The sequence below is a fragment of the Sarcophilus harrisii genome, chromosome 2, assembly GCF_902635505.1.
Source record: "Sarcophilus harrisii chromosome 2, mSarHar1.11, whole genome shotgun sequence".
Lineage (NCBI taxonomy): Eukaryota > Metazoa > Chordata > Mammalia > Dasyuromorphia > Dasyuridae > Sarcophilus > Sarcophilus harrisii.
The window spans coordinates 136,238,008-136,263,413 of record NC_045427.1 but is presented as its reverse complement, the minus strand read 5'-3'; the positions used below and the strand labels follow the sequence as shown (position 1 = coordinate 136,263,413).

The following is a 25,406-nucleotide window of genomic DNA, read 5'->3' as shown; positions in this document are numbered from 1 at the left end:
TAAACAAGCTGATTTTAGAAAGGATTGTAAAGATTTACATGAACTGATGCTAAATGAAACAAGAACCAGAAATACATTGTATACGGTAATAGTAAGATTGTATGATGATCAACTATGAAAGATTTGGTTCTTCTCAGTGATTTAGTGATCCAAGGTAATCCCAATAAACTTTGGATAGAAAATGCCATCTGCATCCAGAGAGACAACTAGGAGACTAAATGTAAATCAATACATGCTGTCTTCACTTTTTTTTTTTCCTTCTCAGGGTTTTTCTCTTTTACTCTGATTTTTCTCTCTCAACATGATTTATAAAGAAATGTGTATTAAAAATTAATATACATATATAACCAGAAAAAAAATTTAAAAAACCATGAGCTCCCTGAGGGAAGAGACTTTTTTCCCTGCTTTGATATTCAGTAATTGCTTAAAGTAAGAAATACGAAGTCAGGATCTCGACCCACAACTTCAAATATCTGAAGAGCTGTCATGTCAAGAGGGGCGTGACTTTTTTTCTTCTAGGTCCCACAAGGCAAATTTGACTGATCAATGGAATTTACAAAGCAGCAGATGAGGAAAAAGAACTTTTTTTTTTTTTTTTAACAGTCATGTGAGAAAGGATTTATTAAACACTTATTATGTGCAGGCACCTCATTGTACCAATGCAAGAGCCATGAAAAACACTATGTACAAACAGGTTACAGGGTAAACTGGAGATAATTCAAACACGGAAACGAACTGCTTCTTGAAGTAGTGAGCTCCATCACTGGAAGTATCCACGCAGAGAATGCATGAACCTCTTTCAAGGGATTTTTGTGTAGGTGGGAGGGGAGGTTGGGCTAGAACACGTCGAAGGTTCCTCCCAATCCTAAGAAACCAGGTGGGGCAGAGAAGGTGACTCCGGAAAACCAGTCTTCAGTCCCCACACACTGCGCAAGGATATTGCTATGACAATAGAGATCCCGCGAGCAGGTGTAAGTGCCCCGGTCACGTCCTTGGTAGGTCTGCCCAGAGAGGCGATTGGTGGCAGGGAGAAAGACCGCGGGGAGGGGTAGGAGAGGGAAAACTTGGCAGGAGGAGCGAGGCTGGAGATCCTCGCTTCATCTCCTGGACTGCGCGGCTTCTATTGAAGTCGGGTGGCGGAGCAAGTGGTCCCACTCCCGATTCCTAACGCTAGAACTCCTGGCTGGGGAAGGACCGACCGACAAGGTGGACCTAGCGAATCCAAATTCTAGAGCATCTGGCGAGGGAGGCAGCGGCGTCCAAAGAAACAGGCTGAGAAGGTAGGCTTTGAATATTCCCGAGTCCCGAGCGATGGAGTGCAAAAGGTAGAAACCTGAGCGCCTTTGGACGAAGTTTCAACACCTGCGTTTTCAGGAAAGGTTCCCGGGGACACCTTGGGCTGGTGTTTCGTTCCGCAGGTACAGGAGGTTGGGCAAGGGGAGAGGCTGCGTCTGGGGCCTGAGGAGCACGCGCTGTCTCCGAACCGGACTGCGGGCGGGGCTGACTTGTTTGTATCTGGCTCTACTCTCAGACCTGGAGACGCTCGGGCTCCCCAGAATGCCCACGCCCTAGCCAAGGGAGAGATCAGAGAAGCACCTCCATCCTCCGAGTGTTCTCACACCGGAAAGACAGAAAAGACTTCCACCTTCGCCCTCTTAAATAAAACTATCCCGAGCTAGCTGGCTTACCCCTTCCTAGCAGAATGGGAGCAGTCTAAGCGCTTAGTCTCTTTGGAGGTTGTGGGAGTCTCTTTAAAATGGCCCTTTGCAGAAGATTGGTTTCTGTCCCATTTTACAGGTAGATTAACTGAGAAGGTTGGCAAGGAATTGGCAAACCACTCCTGTATCTTTATTGAGAAAACCCTAAATAGGGTCAGGAAAAGTTGGACAGGACTGAAATGACAACTCAGTTGAGGAGTGGGGAGCTCATTCTATGGCAAGGCGTCACCGACCCCGATCTGAAGGCTTTAGTCTCCTGGTCACAGACTTCTGCCCCTCCCTCCCGCCCTCATGGAGCTTGCTGGAACTCCAGATGTTATCTAGTCCACTTCCTTCTTCTACACATGAGGAATCTAACTTCTTTTGGGAATGTTTTCCTCTTCAGCTCCTTGGTTTTTTCCTCCTGCGAGCAGGAGGAAGTAGAGGCCTTTCATCCTTAAACCTAGATGTAATAGGTAGATGACTATGGATGTCTCATCCCTGTTAATTAACTTTTTTGCGGGGAAGAGGGCAAGACGTTACATTTGACAGGTAATATCTCTAGAGTCTCTTTGCACTCTGGGCGGCTCCTGGGTACTCAGTAAACTTTTATCACCTAGGATAATCAAGAAAATTAATTGCATTTAAAGTAAGTTGATTATTCATAGTTTATCAATTCAGCAAGTAACTTACTAAAAACCTAATAAGTTAGCAGGTAGGTGGCACAATGAATAGATTGTCAGATCTGGAGTGGAAGATCCAATTTCAAATCCAACCTCAGATACTTAACCAGGACCTGGGCAAATCACTTCACCCTGTTTGCCTCAGTTTCTTCATCTGTAAAAATGAGTGGAAGCAGGAAATGGCAAACCTCTCCAGTATCTTTGCCAAGAAAACCCCCAATAGCCTCACAGAAGAATCAGACACTGAAACAAAAGGACTGCACAACAACCATAAAAATCAACATTAATGGCTGAAAGGATAGAAGAAAAAGTAGAACCTATTAATTTGGGCAACAATTCTATTGTATTTGGATACTATTGCTATCAGAAGAATCATTAATTATGTTCCAGGTCTTAATTAATTAATTAATTGTTCCAGGTCAGACCTGGAACTTATTCAGGGAATCTTTAGCAATGTGAATAAAAAGTTCAGGTGTTCATTTTTCGAGCTATTTGTCCTTTCCTTCTGTTGCATTATTTTGTAGGAAAAAAATATTCACAATTTGGAGGCTGTGTATTAATCTTAACTGCCATTGAATGTTTTTTGGGTGCTTAGGGTACTGTAAGATGTAAAAACTTAGTAAATGCTAACAATCTGGAATGTGGCAAAGTTTTTTTTTTAATTTTATCAATTTTTTGAAATGCACATGAGGAATCAAAATATTGGTGATCTGGAAAGATAAGAGCAATCAGAAAACAGTTATGGCTACATTTTATTATGTTATTCTCTGAACTCTAATGTTAGTAATTGATTTAGTAGTTGATTTGGATTCAGAACGAAATCTTTGAAATCAGCTTTTTTTTTTTTTTAAACTTTAGATATTATTGGAGTCCAGTTCCAGTGAATACCGAGAGTGTGAATCTGAATTGAATATCTGAGGCCAGGCAGAAGAGATGTTTTGCAATCTTCCTTTATAAATCTGAGAGTCAGGGTTTATATACTCTTTAAGATAGTGTTACATTAACACCAACTACCTCCAGGTGAAAATCCATATACATTCCAGGGTTAATACATAGACCATATGACATTTCAGTTCCACCTTAACTAGCAATACCAAGATATTTATTGTAACAGAGTCTTAAATAACAGAAATTATCAATAGCAAGGTATTTGTGAAAACAGAATTGTAAATAGCATGGTTGTGGTGCTTATCAATACCAAGGTATTTGTTTTATATTCTGCAAAATAATGCAACAGAAGGAAAGGACAAAGAGCTTGAAAAATGAACAGATGAGCTTTCTATTCACATTGCTAAAGATTCCCGGGATGAGTTCCAGGTCTTTCCTGGAACATTAATTAAATAAATAGTATAGTTTGTGATGCCTAGTTCCTGCCACATGCATTCTCCATCAAGATTATCTTAAATTTATCTACAGTCTTTCATGCATTGTTAAGGGAGGTGGTGAGCCTATGCTTTGAATTGTTCCCCTTATAGAGAACAGGTCTCAAGTAATACATGGACTGGACTCTTCCTGTACATGGCTTATCCAATACTGGCTCTCTACAATGTATAACACAGATATCTTGAATTTTACAGCTGAATGCTTAGTCAGCTCATTGCCTTAGTAAATTGTGGGTGCTTCAAAGAACTGTCATATTCATATTACAATGATTAAAACTAAAACTTGAGATAAGGAAAGTATCAGAATTTGAAGATATAATTTTTCTGCATCCTATATATAAAACCCCATCTTTTATCCACATGACTTTAATAAAGTCTCCTTATTTTGCTATTCTTTGCTAAAGAAAATTTAGACTCAGATTAAAAGGGAAATTATTGAAGTTTCTCCTTAATATTTCAAAAACAGTGAATAATAAATTTTCTAAATTTATTTTTGGACAATAGCTTCTAAACCATTCATTTTTTTAAAAAAACATGTTTGGAAGGAAGAAACAAATGTTAAAAATTTAATGAAAGTGTACTCTTATGCATCACATGTCTTATAAATAACAATAACTGAACAAATAGAGTTAAAAATATCCTGCTGGTTCATAAAATTTCCACAATTTAAATTTGTCCAGAAACAGTCCTACAACAGAGAGAGTAACTTGTAACTTACAATTCCTATTCTAATATTATTTTCACATTTGCAAGGACATTCAATTATATTAAGGCCAGTTGTAGTGAAATATATTTGGGAAACTTTTAAAAAATGCCAAGAAAGAGAGCTAGGGGGATAAGAAAACTGTTTAATTAATTCTCCACAGCGCTGCTTTGGAAAATATCTATTTAAAAGAGGAACTTGAATCAGCTAGTGGAGCAAAGGATGAAGTCTGGAAGATCTGAGTTCAAAACCAGCTGCAGACATTTGTTAGTTGTGTCACCTGGAGTAAATCACACCACCAATTGCCTCAAAAAAAAAAAAAAGTAGTCAAACCAGAAGTTCTTTTTGCTTTATTGATCTTGGCAGTCAGTGGATTTTTCTTAGAATAATGTGTTTAAGTGCATAATTTAAAATACATAATATTATAATATTTTGTATATAATATTTATATGATACATAATATACAAAACATATAAAAATACACATTATAACTATCATGTAACTAATCATGCTGAAATAAGTTAAGAACTGCTGAATTTTAAAATAATTAAAAAATGAAAAAAGGTAGTTTATGTTGTTATTGTTTGTAGAAATGACTTATTCTTTTAAAGTTTGAAGTTTTTGAAGGACAGTAATTGTCATGCCATGCTGGGGTAGACTTACTATTGTAGTTTATGGCATTCGTTTTTGGAGATCTTATAAATATAGTTCTGGAAGAATGCTACTTGGATCATTATTAGGAGCACTTTTTACTTACAAGATTTGGTGATTTTTGTGACTTAAATCCTGGTTGTAAATAAATTGCATAAAAGGAAGTTTTGTTTACTTCAAGTAAATTAAAAAAAATAATTTGTAGTACATATAAGTGTATGCTATAATAATATATAATACCATATAATATAAAATTACATTGTGCATGTGTGAATAATTTTTTAAATCCACATTGATGTCTGATGCCTATCTTTCCACCAAGGGGCAGCAGAGATCACCCTTTACTCATTATTACTAAGTTGAAGTTGTCAGGATGCAGGATCCTTAAGAATTAGCTGAGCAAGGTGACTACAGTTTTCTCAGATTTCTTACCAGCAGCTCAGCAATATATGATTTTTATTGGAAAGTTCAGATTGTTTAAATGAAGTATTTTAATTGCTGGATTTATGATGAGCTGGTGTTGTAAAAGGAATCAATAGATTAAAATTTGAGCTGACATAAAACAATTTTTATACAAATTTTTGTGGTTTTATGTTGAATATTTATTGGAGTTTTCTACTCATTTGGAAGTTTTTCTGTTTTTATCAGTAGCACTGTAGATGAAACAAGAATTAGGATAACTTCTTTAGCAACTGTAGTTTGTAGTTTGTAGAACCTCTTCCATTATAAGCCATGAGTTGGCTCTTGGAAAATGTAGTCAACTCTTACTTATTAAGCATCTTCTGTGAGTCAGGCAAATACTGGGGATACAAAAAAAAAATCCCTACTTTCAAGCCTACATTCTTTTAAGAGATATATCATGTACAAGTATTTATGGACTAGATTTTATAGGTGCAAATAGAAGGTAGATACCTATGAGAGAGAGACAGAGACAGAGACAGAGAAAGAGAGTCTGAGCAGGAGCGAACTCAAAGCTGGAGGTCTCTAGAAAGATTTTCTATAGAAGTGCATTTTAAAGGAAGTGAGGGATTCTGTGAAGCAGATGTAAAAAATCTTTTGCAATTTGGCTATTGAAAGAGCTTGAAGTAAAAACCCCATAGTAAAGAGTTTTCTCAACTGAGGAAAAAGGATGGACAGATAGCAGGTTCGTTGGGAATGTTAGAAGGGAGCAGTTGTTGACTTTATAGTATATGTGAGTATATTCATGTTTTGAGTTTCAAAGTGCTTGTTTATGTATATTTGGTATGCATACGTTAATAAAACTAGATTTAGTATCACTATTATAACTTTTTATTCTAAAGGGAATTAATACAAGTTTAGAATTTGACTTTCACATGTAAACATTTGAGAATATAAGACCACTTTCATTTGACTGTTGGAAGCCTTAGTCTTTTTGTTCCCCCCCCCCCACTTTAAACTCAAATTAGTTTAATAAAAAAACTTTTAAAAAATTCCATTTCAATAAATGCCCATTTATGTGTGAAAAATAGCTTTTACTTGATCATTTTGATTTTTTGCAGATAATATAGTAAAATAATTTTTAATTAAACATTTAGTATTTCAACTCCTTTTCCCTTTAGTATAGGCCATTTCTCATCCTAAAATTGTGATTAGTCCAATTTGTAGTTAACTTACACAAATCTTTCCCTCTTGGCAGTATTGCCAACATTGCAAAAGAAATAAAAGTAAGGCCAGAATGGTTAAAATTCTGACAAATCATACAGTCCAAACTTGAGCGCATATTTGAATAATGCAAATATTTTTAGAAAAGAATTTCTAAACTTTTTTTTAGAAAATCTAAATATCTAAGTATCTAAAATATCTTTTGTTTTTTGTGTATCAAAATAGGGGCATAGTTATTTGGATAATTCTGCATGAAAATTTAAGATGCTACCTGATTAAAATGAAAAGGACAACAAAAATATTAAGAGAAAACAAATAGTGTTCTACTAGAAAAATGTCAATGATGCTATTTTGAACAAAAATGCTAAAGAAATGAAATAAAAATGAATATAGTTGTGATTTTCTTAACGTAATCAACATGGTTTAAAACTTAGACTTTTTAGCTAAGAGGAAATTTTATAGATTACATGTCCTTATTTTCAAGGAAATGTTTTCCTTTCTTTCTTTTTTCTTTTTTCTTTTCTTTTCTTTTTTTTTTTTTTTTTGGCAAGGCAATTGGGTTAAATGACTTGCTCAATGTTTCATAGCTACTAAGTATCTAATGTCTAAGGACACATTTGAACTGGGCTCATCCAGACTCCATGAGTGGTACTCTTTCCATCGCACTGCCTAGATACTCCAAAGCTTATAGTTTCTTCAAATTGTGATTTTAGCTAGAAACCATGACAGCTTTTATTTTGAAACCAAAGCTTAAGATGAATATGATCCCCTTATTTAGTGCTTATTTTTCTAACTTCCCTTTCCCTTCTCTCTTTTATTTCTTTGAATTCTTTCTCCTGATGTGGGTGAGGTCCAGAACAGATTTCTTGGCTGCATCTTAAAATGCCTTAAGAGAAGGCATCTTCTTAAAATTAATATTTTTTTCCTGTATTTTCCTTCAAATTTAAAATTACTTACTTCAAAACTTATTCTTAAGATAGCCATCATTTTAGTAGAGAGAGATTGCTATATATATTTTCAAGCCATGTATGTAAAATAGATAGGCTTCAATCTTTTCCTCACTTTTGGTTGATTAGTTAATTTGTTTGCTAAAGTGAAGAAATAAAAAGTTGTTTTAAGGTCAAAAATTGATTTAAAGAAATTTTTTTTTTTAATGTTGGAATACCCTCAAGTTAACCTGAAAGTTTTCAGCATTAAAAAAAAAAAAAACTAAGCAAACAAAACAATTGTGAATTGTTGATTTGTCTTTCAAAATCTAGATTTATATATATTTTTTTCAGATAAAGCTAAGAAGGCTTTGAAACAGGTATAAAAAGTTTGGAACGTTTTCATATTTTTACGCATTTAGAGTATCTTTTTACCTCTTAACTGTGTCTATATTTGATATTTACTTAATTATCTTAAGTGTTTCTTGAATTAATGTTGTAGCATAGTGTATCTTAAACTTACAAAATACATTTTGTTATGAAAGGTGTTCATGTAGGACTTTGGTTAAATTATGTGCAGTTTTTTTTTTATTCTTTGTAGATTAAATTTCATGATTTTTTAAAGATAGCCTTTTTAGGAAAGGCTACAGGAAGAAGGGACTAAATGGAACTAGAATTAGCTTTGAGAAAAAGTTGGCTTGTACCCCAGAGGTTAGTATTTTGCTGTTATAGCACTAGGAAAATATGATTTTTCTTATCTGAAAACAAAAAGATTTTACCTTATTAATTTTAGTCATATCACTACTATGTTAAAAAGGGACACAAATTCCTTTTTAGCATTTTATGTGGATTCAGATCAGATGCCCTATATAGTTCAGTCTTTATTTGGTAGAAAGACTAATAGTGGATGAAATGATTTGGGATTATGATTGCTATATAAATTTTTGGTTGAAAATATTTATAACTAATTACATTTTTTGAATAGGAAATAAGATCCAAAAATCTGTAAAAACAATCTTTCCCATATGTAATATGCAATTTGCTACTGCCAAAATCTTAGTATGAAAGACACTGAAATTAGTCAGTAGCATAGCTAAGTTGATCATTTTCTTTGTCTTTATATCACTACTGGCACTGATAATTAAAATAGCTTGTATTATTGAATTAGTCATGAGATGGTTTAATTATTTTATACATATATATACAGTCTGAATGGTAATTTAAAACTCAAGTGTATATATTAGAAAGGATGAGAAAATGTCTATGTAGTATGCAGAAGTCTATTTCTAGAATATAGCAGTAAAAATATTCACATATCCCTTAAACATATGAGTCTTTTCATAAGCCCATCTGCTTATTTTTCATTAAAGGAATAATGTTTGTGCTTTAAGCAAGTTTCCTTTTTTGGGGGGGAAGGGGGGGGATGATTAAGAGGTAATATATTTGAGACAGCTTTGTCCTGTAGCATTCCTTATTAAATTTTTTTTGTGTGTGTGACTATTCAACATTTACTAATTCAGATTTAATGTTTGAAAGGAACTGACAAATTGGAAAAAATAAATTTCAAGTCAAAAGATCTATTTAATCCTCTGTGTAACTTAAAGTCCTAACTCCTCATATAGTGACCCATTACACTTTGACCCCCTTTTTTGTGGTCAGCATTTGATATTTTATGATAAACCCACAGTCCTTTAAACCTCTAATAAATTAGTTTTTAGGTTCTGGGCAGTGAGTGATTGAGCAAATTATCCTAGGCCAATAGCTAAATAAGTATTAATTGAAAGTGTCTGTAATATTTACCAACTCTGCTTCTTCTCACAGGGATACGTGGAAGACAAAAATGCCAGTTGCTTTACTAAATCGAGTTGTCAGCCAGGTGCTACAAAAACCTGTTTGTGGATGTCCAACTGCCATTGTGCCTATTCGGTTTCTGGCTATTTCACCTCGCCAAGTTCCATCTGATGCCAATTTTCATTCGGTACCTTTTTCTAATAGAGAGCATCCACGAGTACTAATAACAGGTTGGTTTTCAGAACTTTTGTTTCATTCTTATTTGGCATTTGTATATTTCTATATATTTAATATTTCCCCCACATTCTGGGGGACAGTTAGATGGTGCAGGAGATAATATGCCAGTCTGGAGTCATTTTCCTGATTCAAATTTGGCCTGAGATACTTCCTGTGACCCTGGGCAAGTCAGTCAACTTTGTTTGCCTCAGTTTTCTCGTTTGTAAAATGAGCTGGAAAAGGAAATGGCAAAGAATTCTGGTATCTTTGTCAAGGAAACCCCAAATAGGGTTATGAAGAGTCAGATATGACTAAACAACATTAACAAAATGAACACATTCTTCATCCTCTACAAAACACTTACATTTACATCACTTCATTTGATCTCCTTAGCAATTTTAAGAAATAGACAAAGCAAATTCCTCATTTTTTAGATGGGGAATTTGAAATTCAAGGGCAAGTAATCTGTCCAGATCACACTATTAGGAAATAACCCAGCTGAACTTAATCTGTAATTCTTTTAACTCCCAAATTCAGCACTGACCTTGTCAACTGACATTTCAAACTAAATGTCCTGTAGGAATCTCAAACTCCAAAAATCCAAAATGAAACTCAATATCTTTCATTCTACTTGGCTTCAATTGCTTTGCCTGTCTCAATTCCCTGGAACAGTTTCAGGTTAAGTGTATCACCTTTAATCTCATCACCATACTGGCATCTCAAGCCTAGAATGACACTACCTCTCTCCAACTCCTTTCCCTTCTATTTGGCAACTGACCCTCTGTAGAGTTATTGAAGCCCCTGCCTTCTCAACAGCTACATCTTCTGAAGATCTGGAAAAGAAAGTCCTTAACACTGTCAAATGCTTAACAAAAAAAAAAAAAAAAAGATACAATGATTGCTTTGCCATACCTTCTGAATTACTGACTTTTTCCATGTAACCTGAAGCTGAAACTTCCAATATGGGCTGTCTGCCCTTTTTAGATTGAGTTCCTTGAGAACAAGGACCATTGCTTTTCTGTTTGTACAGTAACAAAATAGTTAATATTTAACTTTGGAATGTACATTGGGGATTATTCTGGAAAAGCATAGCCCTTTAAAACAATGGATGCCACTTTGTGCATGTGTATGACATTCTAGGAGATTGTCCAGTTTTTTGCTCTATCCCCTATCTCCCTGCTTTTTCATTCTTAAATGTTTAAGAATTTAGACTAGTTTCCTAAGTTTACCTGTGTGGTTCATATTTACCTTAGATTGGAGGAGATAAATGTTTTAAATGTTGATTCTTTTAAGTAGAAATTGTTATGAATTGTTTCTTCTGTCAATTGTGGGTCATGGTCAGTTGGATTTAGAATCTGTAAGATCTGGGTTAAAATCCCAACTCTAATATTTGTGTGGTTTTGACAAGTCCCTTAAACTCTCTAAGTTCAAATTTCTTTAACTGTTAAATTAAAATAATAATATTAACTAGTATCTTTCTCACATGGTAGATATCAGTGTAAAACGAAATAATAAATGTTAAATGCTTGACAAACTTAAACCTAGTCTATGATAAGGTCTGTAGTTATTGCCTTTAATATAGCAATATGCATGTATTTCACACAAGGGTAATTAAAAGTTGATTGAATTTGAATTTAATTTTCAATTTTCCTTCTTCATTTCAGGGGGTCTTGGACAACTTGGTGTGGGACTTGCTAAACTTTTGAGGTAAAGAAACCTAAGAAATTAACCCAGGCTAGGTAACAATTTTTTCCTCTTGTCTATTGTCCTAGATAAATTACTTGATATTATTATTTTGATTTGCTTCTCTCTAAATTGAAAAAAAAAAGGAGAAGGAAAGTGTAAAGACTTGAAGAAAATCTAAGTATAGAGCAGGAAAAAGAAGAGCAATGAAAAAGAAGAAAAAGTATTTTGAGGAGTAGAACTGGATAATTATGCTTGGTGAGAAACATTAATATATTATGTATAGAAGAATTACTCATGTTTAATACATATTGGATTATTTGCTGTTTAGGGGAAGATGTGGGGGGAAAAGAGGGAGAAAAATTTGGATCACGAGGTTTTGCAAGGATCAGTGTTGAAAACTATCTGCATATATTTTGAAAATAAAAGGCTATTATTAAAAATAAATTTAAAAATGTTATATTAATAATTATTAATTGGTGATCTGTCCTTTTCCTTCTATTTCTATTAAAACTCAACTCCTGAAAAGATCAGTCTGTCTCTGAAGGGCAATGGCTGAGTGATAGGATTACTCTTAGTTCCCAAGGACCTCACCCAACATGAAAACCTAATTTTTGTTGAGAAGAGAATCCGGTCTGGCTGGACCTTTGCCTAGGGGAGGAACTCCTTGTCCTTGATCCCTTCCATTAGATTTTAGAGCAGTTCTCAGGAGGAGGAGTTGAAATTAAATGCCCACCAATTGGGGTTGACTTTCATTTATCAAGGAAGTTCTGTCAGGAGGCACATACCTGATTTAAGATGATTCAGACTCTCTTGTGCCTTTGGTTGACAAAAGAAATCAGTGATTGTTAATTTATTGATTATAGGATCACTAATTAGCAAATTGGTTACCAATTATCTAGAAACTCTTGTCTCTTGGGGGTTTTATTCATCACAGTGGGAATGGAGTATTTTGGATGAAGTCATTAGGCAGCAGAGTGGACAGAGTGATGGACTTGAAATCAGGAAGATCCAAGTTCAGATGCTCCTGACCCTTAGCTATGTGTCCCAGGCACTTAATTTCTCTGAGCCTCAATTTCCCCATCTGTAAAATAAGGATAATAATTGAGTCTTCTTCAGAGTTTTTATGAGGGTTAAATTATATGTTTAAATATATATAATATGTATTATATATTTAAATATATTTAACTATATATATTTAGATATATGTATATTTAAATATATTTAAGTATATATATTTAAATATGTTATATATACATATGACTGTTATATAGGGCTTTGCAAATCTTAAAGCACTATATAAATTATAGCTATTGTTAATAAAGATTATTTATAATAAATAAAATAATAAAATTTTATTAATAAAGATAATTATTAATAAAGAACAAAGATCTTAAAATTCATAGTTCTTATTAAAATGAATGTATTATCTAAGTTCAATTCTGGCCTCAGACACTTAGCTGTGTGATCCTGGGCAAATCTTAACCCCAAATGCCTCCCCCAAAATAATAAAATAAAATAAATGTATTAGAGGATATATTGTATACATCTAAAAGGATATATAAAATAAATTTTAAAAATTTAAAAAAATTTTAAAAATAATTACAAGGCAATTAAAAGGTAGATATGAGAGAGGATATTTAGCATTTGGGATCAGGAAAGACTTAGTGTTAGTGATGATATTTGAGCTGTGTCTTGAAGGAAGGCCAGGCTTCTGTGACCCAGAGGTGAGGAAAGTTTGCATTTCAGGGATAGGGAAGGGACAACCAAGATGAATATTATTATTCATATCCATATAAAAGGAACAGGGAGAAGGCAAGTTTGTCTCTATTGTAGAACGCAGGGAAGTGAGTACTTGTGCAGTGAATATGCAAAGATAGTGACTTGCTCAGTGTCACACAACTAGAAGTGTCGAGATTAGATTTGAAACCAGGTTCTCCTTACTCTGGACCCAGAATCTATATATCTACTAGGTTACCTGGCTGTTCCAGGTTATAAAGGGTTTTAAAAGCTTTCTCTCTATACCTCCTCCTGTTCCCCCCCCCCCAAAAAAAAAAGAAAAGAGTTTATATTTTATTCTAAAGGCAATTATAGAAGCTTCTCACATTAGCTGATTAGGGGAATGACATGATTTTGTGTTTAAGAAGGGTAATTTTAGCAGCAGCATGGTGGAGGCACTGAAATGGTGAAGAATTTAAGATGGGGAGACAAACTAGGAGACTGTAGTAATCAAAAGGCAAGAGGTGATGAAAGCCTGTGCTAAGGTAAAAGCAGTGTAAATAGAAAGAATGGGACAGATTTGAGAAATGTTATAGAGATAGAAAAAGGCAGTATTTGGAAACTAATCAGGTACAGAGGCATAATATCTATGACGAGCCAGCAAAAGAGAGATTGAAATGGAGTGATAAGACATGTAAGAGGACCAGGAAAAAGGTAGTGACACAAAAATCCCAAGAGGAAAGAATATCCATAAGAAAAAGATGGCGAACAATGTTAAATACAGCTTATAGGTCAAGAAGAGGAGACACTAAGAAAGACCATCAGATCTAATCATTGGAACAGTTTCATTCTGAGTGATGAGAAAGTAGAACATTTTGTGAGTAGCTGTGGTATCCAAAGCATTAATATCTCTAAGGTGAAATGCAGAATTAAATAGCAGGATCTGAGTAAATTGAATAACAAGGAAATTAGGGAATATAAAAGAGCATTTTCATTAAAATTGAAATCCTCGAAGGAGTTGTAGAGAAGTCAGGTGCTGAATTTTTTGAAAATGATCAGTGTTCTAGTATACAATTTTATTTGAGAATGATCAGTGTGCTAGTATATAATAACCATTGTGATCATATGGGGTGAAATATTTGTATAGAATGAACATCGAAAGTGAGGTTGTTCAATCATCATGACAAAAGGAGAGGGTGGAAGCAACGAAAGGAAAAAAGAATATTTCAATAACTCCTCCAGAACCAGACAACTTTGGAGAGGATGGCCAGGATTATAGTGTATAGAGCTGTCTATGGGAAGCCAGCTCTCAACGAATACAAGTTGATAGGGTGTGAGAAGAACAATTCCAAATAATGGGAATTCCAGAGCACATTGGAAAAGTTTATAGGGTTGGAGTGGGGCATGGATAGGGTCCAGATGATGAAGAGGAAAAAGAGAGAATAAAAGGTAGGGGATTGAGGATAGTTTGCTCCTTTGAGATAGGTAATAATTAAGTTATTCAGGGGAAGGCAGAAAAATAGGGAGTTTACTAGTGGGTAGCAGATGAACTGTAATACTTACAATGCTAACCAATTGGTTTTCCTTCCAGGAAACAATTTGGAAAGGACAATGTGATCTTGTCTGACATTAGGAAACCTCCCGATCATGTTTACTACAGTGGTAAGAGACTTGACAAGACCATTTGGGGCTGGGGGGAGGGGGGGGAAGAGGAGCTATTCAGCAGTTTTTTTCTTATGTTCTGTGTAGTTAACCATACAGAACTAGTAACTTTGAGACACAAATTTAGTTTTAAGAATTAATGGAAACATGACTAATGTGGAAATATTTTTAATGTGTTTGTACATTTATAACCTGTCAGATTGAAGAAGACAAAATAATAAAAATCAAAATCTTATAAAATTAAAATGTCAAAAACTATTAAATAAATTTTAAAAAAACAATAAAGAGGCCTTAAAATTTGACACATTTTTGTCATGTGTTTTATGAAATTCTATTAGTAGTACTGCTGCTTGTTTAAGTGTCACAAAAACAAGACATTTCTTTTGAATTTGGCTGATGTCCATCTCAGTAAAGTTTTATGATGAAAAACTAGTGAATTTTATGATCTCTGATTTTTATAACTGATTAAAATTATCTTGTAGAATCTGAGTTTAGTAAAAATAAAGGCAAAAAAAAAAAGGAAGTAGTTTCTAAAAACTCAGTAATTTTGTTTCTAGATTTGATGGTTCCTAAACTATTCAACATGCACTTTTGTCTGCTTGGTATTAAATTTCTAAGGAAAAATACAGCAGATCTTCCATTCTACAATGACCACATTCTCTAACTTCATAGAAGTCTTTATGTCAACTACTACCTGAATCTTCTCTATTTTCATGTAAATTCATTCTTTTACTCTGTGAAAATGGATTTAACACTAAGTACCTGTTATATTCTTTGACATTTATTTATTGGAAAAAATTATTCTAGTTTTCTGGATATATCTTATTTTCACATTACCCATATTTCCAAATATTACTTTTCTTCTCCTTTGGTACTTAGGGATCATCCCTTGTAATAAAGATGAAGAAAGGAAATGGGTTAAATATTAACCAAAAGATAAATATTCCACATTCCTAGTCTCCCATTTTTGCCATGAAAGGAGATGCATTTCTCCACTTGAGAACCAAATTCATCGACCTTAATTTTTAAAAAGGTTTTACATATCTGAGTAATGTGGTTTATGAATGATTGTTCATTCTAGTTATGTATTTCTGCACTCAAGTGTAATGTTCTTCTCTAAAATGTAATGTTCTCTGGGAGCAGCCTTAGTTCCAGTTCAGTGTAATAATTACCTCAAATACAGCCAGGAGTTAAAAGTTCAAATCCTTTATTGACTCCATCCAAGTCTTGTCCTTCTTTGGGCCTGGTTAGCTTTCTTAGAGGTCTATCTCTCTCCTTGGTTCCCAGAGCTCTTGCTCTGTTATTTGTCTCTGCCAGCTTCAGCCTCTCCTCCTCCGAATGTCTCCAGCCAGCACAAAGGTGGAAGTTGGAATGAATCTGACTCTGCCTCTGAGATGGGCTTGTGGACTTCTGTCTTCTGATCTCCCGAAGTCCATCCTGGTTGAGGCTCCTAGCTTATATATCCTCTCTTAAACGTGTGAATCTTGTGGAACTCTAATAAGTACTAAGTACATCTAGAGAACTGTTAAGCACCCTGCTAAACAACCATTGTCTCTATCAATTCCACTGACTTAGCACCTTGTAAGAATTCTAACACTCAAGTATACAATTTCTATTTTTTCCTAAGAGTTTCAGCATTTGAAGTAATTTAATAATTCTGTTTTTTCCTTTTTAAATTAAATTCAACAATTATTTATTAAACACTCTATCAAGTGCTACATATTGAATACTGCTAAGTTCTGAGTAATATAAGAATGATCATGACTTACAATTAGGTGCAAGGATATGACAAATTATTACAATAAAATATGTTTTAAAAGTTCATTAGAGAAGTATGGATAAAGTGCTGTAAGAAATAGGAGGGAAGAAAAAATAAAGGGATGATGTGGAAGTGGGAAAATACATAAGAAGTCAATTGCAGAAGTCCAGGTAATAATGGCTCCCTTAAATAGAATGTTGGCATAGAGAATAAGAAATACATACAGACAATATTTCAGTGGTAGAACTGATAATAAATATTTATTGAATTAAATTGAACTAATAGAACTTGGATATGAGAAGTAATGAAAAAGAAAGAATTAAATAAAATCTCAAGACTTTGAACTGGGGAGACTCGGTAGAGTGATGTTTCTGACATAAATAGAAAAGTCAAGAAGACTAGCAGGGTTTTAGGAAAAGATAGACTCAGTTTTTTGAGGTGTCTTTGGAATATCAGCATGAAGTACTATGTAAGCAATTAAAGTGTCATTCTGGAACTTGAAAGAGGGGTCTAAACTAGAGATAAAAAGTTTGGGGTTCATATGCAGAAAGGTAAAAGGAGTGAATGAGATTATCAAAGGAAATAATATAAATATAATATAAGGAAAGAATATATATATATATATATATATATATATATATGACAGAAAAGTAGAAGATCCAGGACAGAAGAAAGACTATTCAGAAAAGGGAGAGGAGGGAGCCAGTCATTTATATGCTACAGAAAAGTCAAAGCATCCTTATTTTAAAATCATTGAGAATTTCAGTGAAATGTTGGGGAGGAAAGTCAGATTTGAAGGGGTTTAAGTGAATGAATGGTGAGGAAGTAAAGGAAACAGGTATAGAGTGATTTTTCAAGACTTTTATCAGGAAAAGAGAAGCAAGAGATGGGATTGTAGCTGAATGGGATAACAGTTCTCAAATCTTTGTTCTCAGTATCTTCATGTTATTAAAAAACTTAAAGATCTGTTCAAAGAGTTTTTGTTAACATAGGTTATATTTATAGCTATTTACTATATTAGAAAAAAAAATAATTTTGAATTTGTAGACCTTCTGAAAGGGTTTCAGAGACCCCAACAATTCTTTGGACTACACTTTGAGGACCACTGGGATAGAACAACACTTTTTAGGGTTTGGAAGACCTAAGCATATTAGATGGGAAGGAGCCAGTGAAGGAGAAACTTGAGTATAAATGAGAAAGAAGGAATGATTGCTACAGCAAGATCCTGTAAAAGATTGGAGGGAATGGGATGAAATCAAAGGTAGGGTTTAGGGAGAAGAATGCCTCTTCCTATGGGGAAAAAAGTGACAGAAAAGAGAATAGGCTGCTGCTGAGAAATTTGGAAGAAGCAGAGAAAGGCAACTGAGAAAACTCAGTTGAATAAAGTTCTGAAGTTTTAGGTAGCATAATAGTAATTGTAAAGCAGTAATCTTTTATTCATCTCACACATTATTTAAGAAAACTAAAATTTTTTTCAATCAACAAAAATCTATTCTCCCTTTTTCTTCTTCCCTGTCATTTGAGAAAGAAAACTCCTGCTATAAACATTCTACATTATTAATGATGAGCTGCTTAATAATTGTTTCAATAAAATAGCCATAATATTGAATTAATAAATAACTAACAAATAAATAGCAATGGAACTTATAGGGTGTGAAAGGGTTCCCAATAAAAATGAAAGAAAAAGACAAGATGTGTCCTTGAGTTCTTTTTTATATTTGTGATTCAGTCATGATATACTAATTCTGCCTCCACTGTAGGGCCATTTATTTATTCTGATATTTTGGATTATAAGAACCTTCGAGAAATAGTGGTCAACAATCGAATCACATGGCTCATTCACTATAGTGCCCTACTAAGTGCTATTGGAGAAGCGAATGTACCGTTGGCAAGAGACGTAAATATTACCGGTAAGCTTGCTTGGGTTTTGTCCAATATTATTGGACCATTTTTTTTAGTTCTTTGGTCATATGAGGTTTCTTTAAATCCTGATAAATACTATTTGTTTCAGGTTTGCATAATGTTCTGGACATTGCAGCAGAGCACAGTCTGCGACTCTTTGTGCCTAGTACTATTGGTGCTTTTGGGCCTTCTTCCCCACGGAATCCAACCCCTGATCTCTGTATTCAGAGACCCAGAACCATGTATGGAGTGTCTAAGGTTCATGCAGAGCTCATAGGAGAAGTAAGTATAACCTGACACAGATATATCCTATGAGTAGAACACTTTAGAGCACTTTCTTCTTAGGTTTTGGCTTTTTTTTTTTTTTTCTTTTTCATTTATATTTTAAATTGTTTCATTGAAGCCTTTTCCAATGTTTCATAGGTTTGAAGGTGACTTTGGTTACTTAAAAGTTATACTAGCTATACGTTTAGCAATTTGGAAAAGCTTCAAGTGTGCAAGAGGCTGTATGTCTGTTGTCAAAAGACTTACATAGCTAATTTAACTGTTAAGTTATTTGATGGAATCAGGTAATTTTTTTTTTTTTGGAAGAATTATAGCAAATCTTGGACATTATCTACTAAATTATAGTTAGGTTGTGCTCTGTATTGGTGGGAGGAAATATACACATTAGTGAGATAAATCAGAGAACTTTGAAGTATTTAAGTATTTTGAATGTCTAAAGATTCATATTTAAAGAAGATAAAGTATTAATGTTAATAAAAGCTTGTGTGCAGACTTAAATGTATATCTTCAGTATAGGCCTCTTGGATTCTAGATTGTCTTATCTAGTCTATTCCACAGATCTGTTTTACTATTTTTCAAGAACGTGCAAATAATTTTTTTAAGAATACATTTGGTACTATATGTAATTATTAGGATTTAAACTTGGAAAATTTAAGAAATGGAATATTTTTAGAGGACATTTAATCTAATGTTCTCATTTTACATATGAAGAAAATGATCTCCATATACCTAAAATGACATAGATTAGGCTTCTCTAGAAATTCTGATTCTGAAATAGTCTTGACACAGCTTATGTTTGCAACTTTTCCTTTTCAGTATTCTGTCAGTTCACGGTAATAAATTATTAGGCATCAAGAAAATCAGTGTTAGTCCTTCCTCATAAAAGATGACAGATTCCTACTATAAAACTTTTTTCTTCTTTTTTGGGGTGCTTGCAAAAAGATAATCTTATTTTATTTATCATAGAAATTCTTTGAGAAAACAAGATGTAAAGATAGACTGCTTTAATTTCAGTATTTACCATAGAAAAAATTTAAGTCTTTAGAGAGTTCCAATTGCTTTCACATTCCTTTTTTCTTTGTTAGGAATTTGACACAATATTTTAATATATAAAGAGCAACTGAATTATTATATTTAGAACATTTTAAAGGATAATAATATAGAATCTTGTGTATCATCTTAGGAAAGTAAGTCATTTCTTTGCCAGCTTTCTCTAAAACTTTTTGATTTTTAAGATTTTTATGTTTCTTTGTTAGTATTATCATTACCGGTATGGTTTAGACTTCCGGTGCCTGAGGTATCCTGGAATCATTTCTGCTGATTCCCAGCCTGGTGGAGGAACAACTGGTAAGTATTTGCTTCTATTTCTTAGTGTTCAAAACAAATTTTAAAAAAAGTTTTCATTCAAAAAATTAAAGTTATCTTGGGAGCAGAGCTTTCATGGGGAATGTAAAACTGTCATCTATAAGATGAAGGGAACTTAGTTTTATATTGATAATATTTTGTTTTCGTGTAATAGCTACTTCCCACTAAGCAATATCCTGCTCTTCTTTAAATTCCTTCACTTAAAAAACAGTTAAGCAAAACAGCCTAATATATTATGATATGATTTTTGATGGTGCATATTGCTTTGCACTTTTTTTAGTTTACCATTCCTTAGTAAAAAAAAGAATTACGTTTTAACCTCAGTTCATCTGTAGCCAACATTAGAACTAGTATATGGTCTGAGTTTTATTATCATTTAACGTTGACTTCAACTTCATTATGACTATCATTCTGTATATTCCTTGGATTCTTTGTTCTGTGTTCTGCATAAGTTCGTTTGAGTCTCATTTCTCTGAATTGTTCATGTTCCTTACAATGCAGTAATATACCATTGTTGGGCTGCTTATTACTTGATAGAAAAATGTTTGTAGTTCTTCTAGTAATGTATTATATCAATATACCTGTTTTATTATTATATTAATATGCACTTGCTCATTAACATCTGTGATAAAATTAGTTGGGTATGAGCTGGCAGTTCAATTTTTTTTAGTTTGTATTTCATTTAGTGATTTTTTGGGGAGTGCAATTACAGTGACATGTTTTGTCATGAATCATTTTCTTTCTTTTTATGAATTTTTACTGTCAATATAGTTGTAAAAATATTCTTCTATTTCCTCTGATTTGTTATAGTATGATCTTTATTTCTTTTTTGGGTTTTATTGTGGTTTATAGTGTGAGATATTGGTCTAAACCTATTTTCTGCCTTTTATTTAAAAAAAAAAATCAGTTCTTGTTGGGTTTATTGAACCCTTTAGTATCCTTATTGGATTCTAGGTCCTACTTTAAAATCTATTCTACTTTATTATTTTTTCAAGCAATATCAAATAATTTTCAGTTATCTTCCTCTTATTTATTTATTGCTTACATTTGTCATCCCCCAGGAAAAGTACTTCACATGAGACTGATAGAACCCATCTCGCTTAAGCCTATTAGTAACCATAATGTATTTGCAAATTCTGCCCATAATATATATTTTTTTTATTTAATAGCCTTTTATTTACAGGTTATATGTATGGGTAACTTTACAGCATTGACAATTGCCAAAGCACTTGTTCCAATTTTTCCTTTCCTTCCCCCCACCCCCTCCCCCAGATGGCAGGATGACCAATAGATGTTAAATATATTAAAATATAAATTAGATACACAATAAGTATATATGACCAAACTGTTATTTTCCTGTACAAAAAGAATTGGACTCTGAAATATTGTACAATTAGCCTGTGAAGGAAATCCAAAATGCAGGTGGGCAAAAATATAGGGATTGGGAATTTAATGTAATGGTTTTTAGTCATCTCTCAGAGTTCTTTCACTGGGCGTAGCTGGTTCAGTTCATTACTGCTCCATTGGAACTGATTTGGTTCATCTCATTGCTGAAGATGGCCAGGTCCATCAGAATTGGTCATCATATAGTATCGTTGTTGAAGTATATAATGATCTCTTGGCCCTGCTCATTTCACTCAGCATCAGTTCGTGTAAGTCTCTCCAGGCCTTTCTGAAATCATCCTGTTGGTCATTTCTTACAGAACAATAATATTCCATAATATTCATATACCACAATTTATTCAGCCATTCTCCAATTGACGGGCATCCACTCAGTTTCCAGTTTCTGGCCACTACAAACAGGGCTGCCACAAACATTCGTGCACGTACAGGTCCCTTTCCCTCCTTTAAGATTTCTTCGGGATATAAGCCCAGTAGTAACACTGCTGGATCAAATGGTATGCACAGTTTGATAACTTTTTGTGCATGGTTCCAAATTGCTCTCCAGAATGGTTGGATGTATTCACAATTCCACCAACAATGTATCAGTGTCCCGGTTTTCCCACATCCTCTCCAACATTCCGCATTATCTTTCCCTGTCATTCTAGCCAGTCTGACAGGTGTGTAGTGATATCTGAGAGTTGTCTTAATTTGCATTTCACTGATTAATGACTTGGAGCATCTTTTCATATGGCTAGAAATAGTTTCAATTTCTTCATCTGAGAATTGTCTGTTCATATCCTTTGACCATTTATCAATTGGAGAATCTGCCCATAATATTTCAATTAGCCACACTTCAAAACATATGGGACCCGGTGGTGGTGTGAAAGACATTGTTAGAGTTCTGCTATTCTTTCAATGTAGCCAGTTTTTATACTAATTAATGTAATATTGCATTACAATTGGCTTTGCATAATATTTCAGGAAGTTTATCAAAAGTTTTGTTTTTTATGGACTAAGTTTATCAAATAATGGGTATGATCAGACTCAGGAATCCTGGTAATATATTTGATATTGCAATAAGTTGTTCTGAGTGAAGTAGATTTTAATTTTAATATTTAAATGATAGCATGAACTTTTTTAGAAGATAAATTTCCCTTTGTCTCCTAAAATAATGTGACTCTCTCAGATTATGCAGTTCAGATTTTCCATGATGCTATAAAAAGTGGCAAGTTTCAATGTAACTTGAAACCAAACACTCGGCTTCCCATGATGTACATTGATGACTGCCTTAGAGCTACATTGGAAATCATGGAAGCTCCTGCAGATTCTCTCTCCATGAGGACTTACAACATCAATGCCATGAGTTTTACCCCTGAAGAGCTGGCACAGGAAGTTGTCAAGCATGTACCTGAGCTCCAAGTCACATATAATGTAGATACAGTTCGCCAGGCCATAGGTGAGTACACCTGTGATTACTTAAAATAATCAAAACTAAGCTTCTGCTTTTAGCACTTATCTACCCATATCTCACATGGATCTCAGATGGTTTTTAGGTGGTACAGATAAGTTTTAAGTTAGTGGAAAGCTGTAGAAATCAGTGTTCATCCTCTCAAGATCATTGTAGCTAATCCCTAGAGGTGCTGATGGAAGGAGATGACCAGCTCTCTAGTAGAATCTGTCAGAGTGTGGTGCAGTGGATAGAGCACCAGCCCTGAAGTCAGGAGGACCTGAATTCAAATCTGATTCAGACAAGAATCTGTCAGAGATGACAATTATGATATTTCCCTCTAGAGTTTTACAATATAAGGTAGGTAAAATGATGAAAAAAAAATGAGACTAGAATCATATATCCCTGTACTATTAGTATTACTTTAAATAACTGGTTTGCATTTTGTTACTTTTAAGAGCTGGTTATCGTTAAATTAAATTGTATATTAAACAAACAAATAGAAATATGTTTCATGTTTTGAGTTGCTATCTTAAGCAGTGTGAGAAGAAATAGTTAACATTGGATGGGAAAAACCATGATCCAAAGAAAACGTAGTTTTACACAGATTAAAAGAAAATCAACTTCCCAACTACATGAGAGGAAGTTACAGCCAGACAGTAGCTGGTTTGAAAAAGTTCTAGGATTTTAGTCTCTACTACAAAGTCAGCATGAATCAGCATTTTGATATGACATCTAGAGAAACTATAATCTTAGACAGTATTGAGACGTGTTATCTAGTACAGGAAAATAATAGTTCTGCTTTTTTACACTGGTTAGAATACATCTAGATAATTACATTCAATTCTAGATGATACATGTTAGGAAGGACCTTATGGGTAAGCTGAAGAGTGTCCAGAAAAGTATCAGAAGGGTTCATGTGGAAGGAGAAATAGACTTACTCTACTTGACTCAAGAAAGCAGAATTGGGAGCAATGGAAGATATAGAGACAGATTTTAGTTTATTATTAAAAAATATTCAATTAGAGTGATTCACACATAGTGCTTCCATTATTGGAGTCTTCAAGCAAAAGGATACATCACTACTTAATTATTTGGTCTTCAGGTTCCTATGAAAGAAGGAATTCTGATTGGCAGCAGCACCTTATTTTATTAATAGGCTTCTATAACACATAAATGTTGCACATATTTGCACATATCACACTGGTAATTTGTATTTTTTTTCATTCTAGCTGACAGTTGGCCAATGAATTTTGATGATAGCAATGCTCGAAAGGATTGGGGGTGGAAACATGACTATGATCTTCCTGAACTGGTGACAACTATGTTCAATTTTCATAACTCTGAGTCCAGAATTGCTCATGCCAGTTAACCCAAAGTAATGGTTCCTGAATCCCAGGGGAATGTGAAAGAAATTCTGAAATTAGTTTACCATATTATAAGCCTTGTACCTTAGGCATTATTTGAACTGACCAATTATAATTGGCTCTTGGGTTTAAAAATCGCTCACATACTTGGTAGAAGACTTCTCAAATCAATCTCCCAGTCCTTTTAAAACAGAAGTTCTTAATCTTTGTATGTGTCACAGACCCCTCTGGCAGTCAATCTGGCGTTCCTGTCATCCCCTTGGGAGAATCATGTTTTAAATGACTAAAATAAAATATGTAGGAATTAAAAGAAAATCAATTATATTAAGATTAAGATGTATTTTTTTTTCACATTCAAATTAGTGGACTGAAATCTATCTACAAACCTTTTGGAGATTTGTGGATCTGTGAAGACTCCTGCTTTAAATGGAAAAACAATTCTTGGGTTTATGCATTTTAACATATGGGAAAATCTGTATTGTTATAAGGAATCATTGGATCTTTCCTGTTTGCTCAAATTTGCCTCTCTGAGACTCTTAATGAAAAATAAAGAATATATAGATAGATATTTACATGTGTTTTTCATCATCCTTGAGATAAATAGTTCTGATTTACAGGAAATTAGAGTGTCACTATTTAATTAATATAGGGGGTTGTTTATTTCATTTATGTATTAAAGTAAAAATCTTCAAGTGATGAAACAGTTTATTGATCAAAGACTATTTAAAAGACTTGCAAATGATATATTGCTATTGGTCATCAGTTTAAAAGCTTTATAATAATTTTGTTATAGAATAATAAGAATAGATTATATACACACACACACATATGCACACATATATAATTCCCATTTTAGAAAACTGAGGTTCCAAAAGTAAATGACTTTTATTATAGGCCAACTTAGGTCCATGATTCCAAAGTCAATAATCCTCTACCATGCCATGCTCCTTTTCAGAAAAAAGGGGGGAAAAAGATGTGTATTAAATCCATGATAATTAATTCCATGTAAAAAAGATGACTTGATCCATGCTACTTTAAAAATTATTTCAAAAACAAAATTTAATTATTTTATATCTAAACACCCAAAAATTATAATACGTTGCTACCTCATCTTCCATAGGATTTAATATATATATATATGTGAAAGTACTTTGTAAACTAT

General features: G+C 33.7%; 1 protein-coding gene across 3 annotated transcripts; it reads left to right on the top strand.

Moving 5' to 3' along the window:
- Window positions 1-867: 867 nt before the first annotated feature.
- On the top strand, window positions 868-24,816 carry LOC100918774 (L-threonine 3-dehydrogenase, mitochondrial). Of its 3 annotated transcripts, none has more exons than XM_031950903.1 (9): window positions 868-971; window positions 9,487-9,686; window positions 11,337-11,379; window positions 14,666-14,736; window positions 18,256-18,405; window positions 18,507-18,679; window positions 19,939-20,029; window positions 22,617-22,886; window positions 24,110-24,816. In XM_031950903.1, the coding sequence occupies exons 2-9, from the start codon at window positions 9,506-9,508 to the stop codon at window positions 24,247-24,249; spliced, it is 1,119 nt and encodes a 372-aa protein (XP_031806763.1). In that variant the 5' UTR covers window positions 868-971; window positions 9,487-9,505; the 3' UTR covers window positions 24,250-24,816. The 3 variants fall into 3 exon arrangements, with proteins under 3 accessions (XP_031806763.1, XP_003759131.1, XP_031806762.1); XM_003759083.2 differs by having other exon boundaries at window positions 881-995; XM_031950902.1 differs by lacking the exon at window positions 868-971 and adding an exon at window positions 1,022-1,280.
- The last annotated feature ends 590 nt before the right edge of the window (window positions 24,817-25,406 follow it).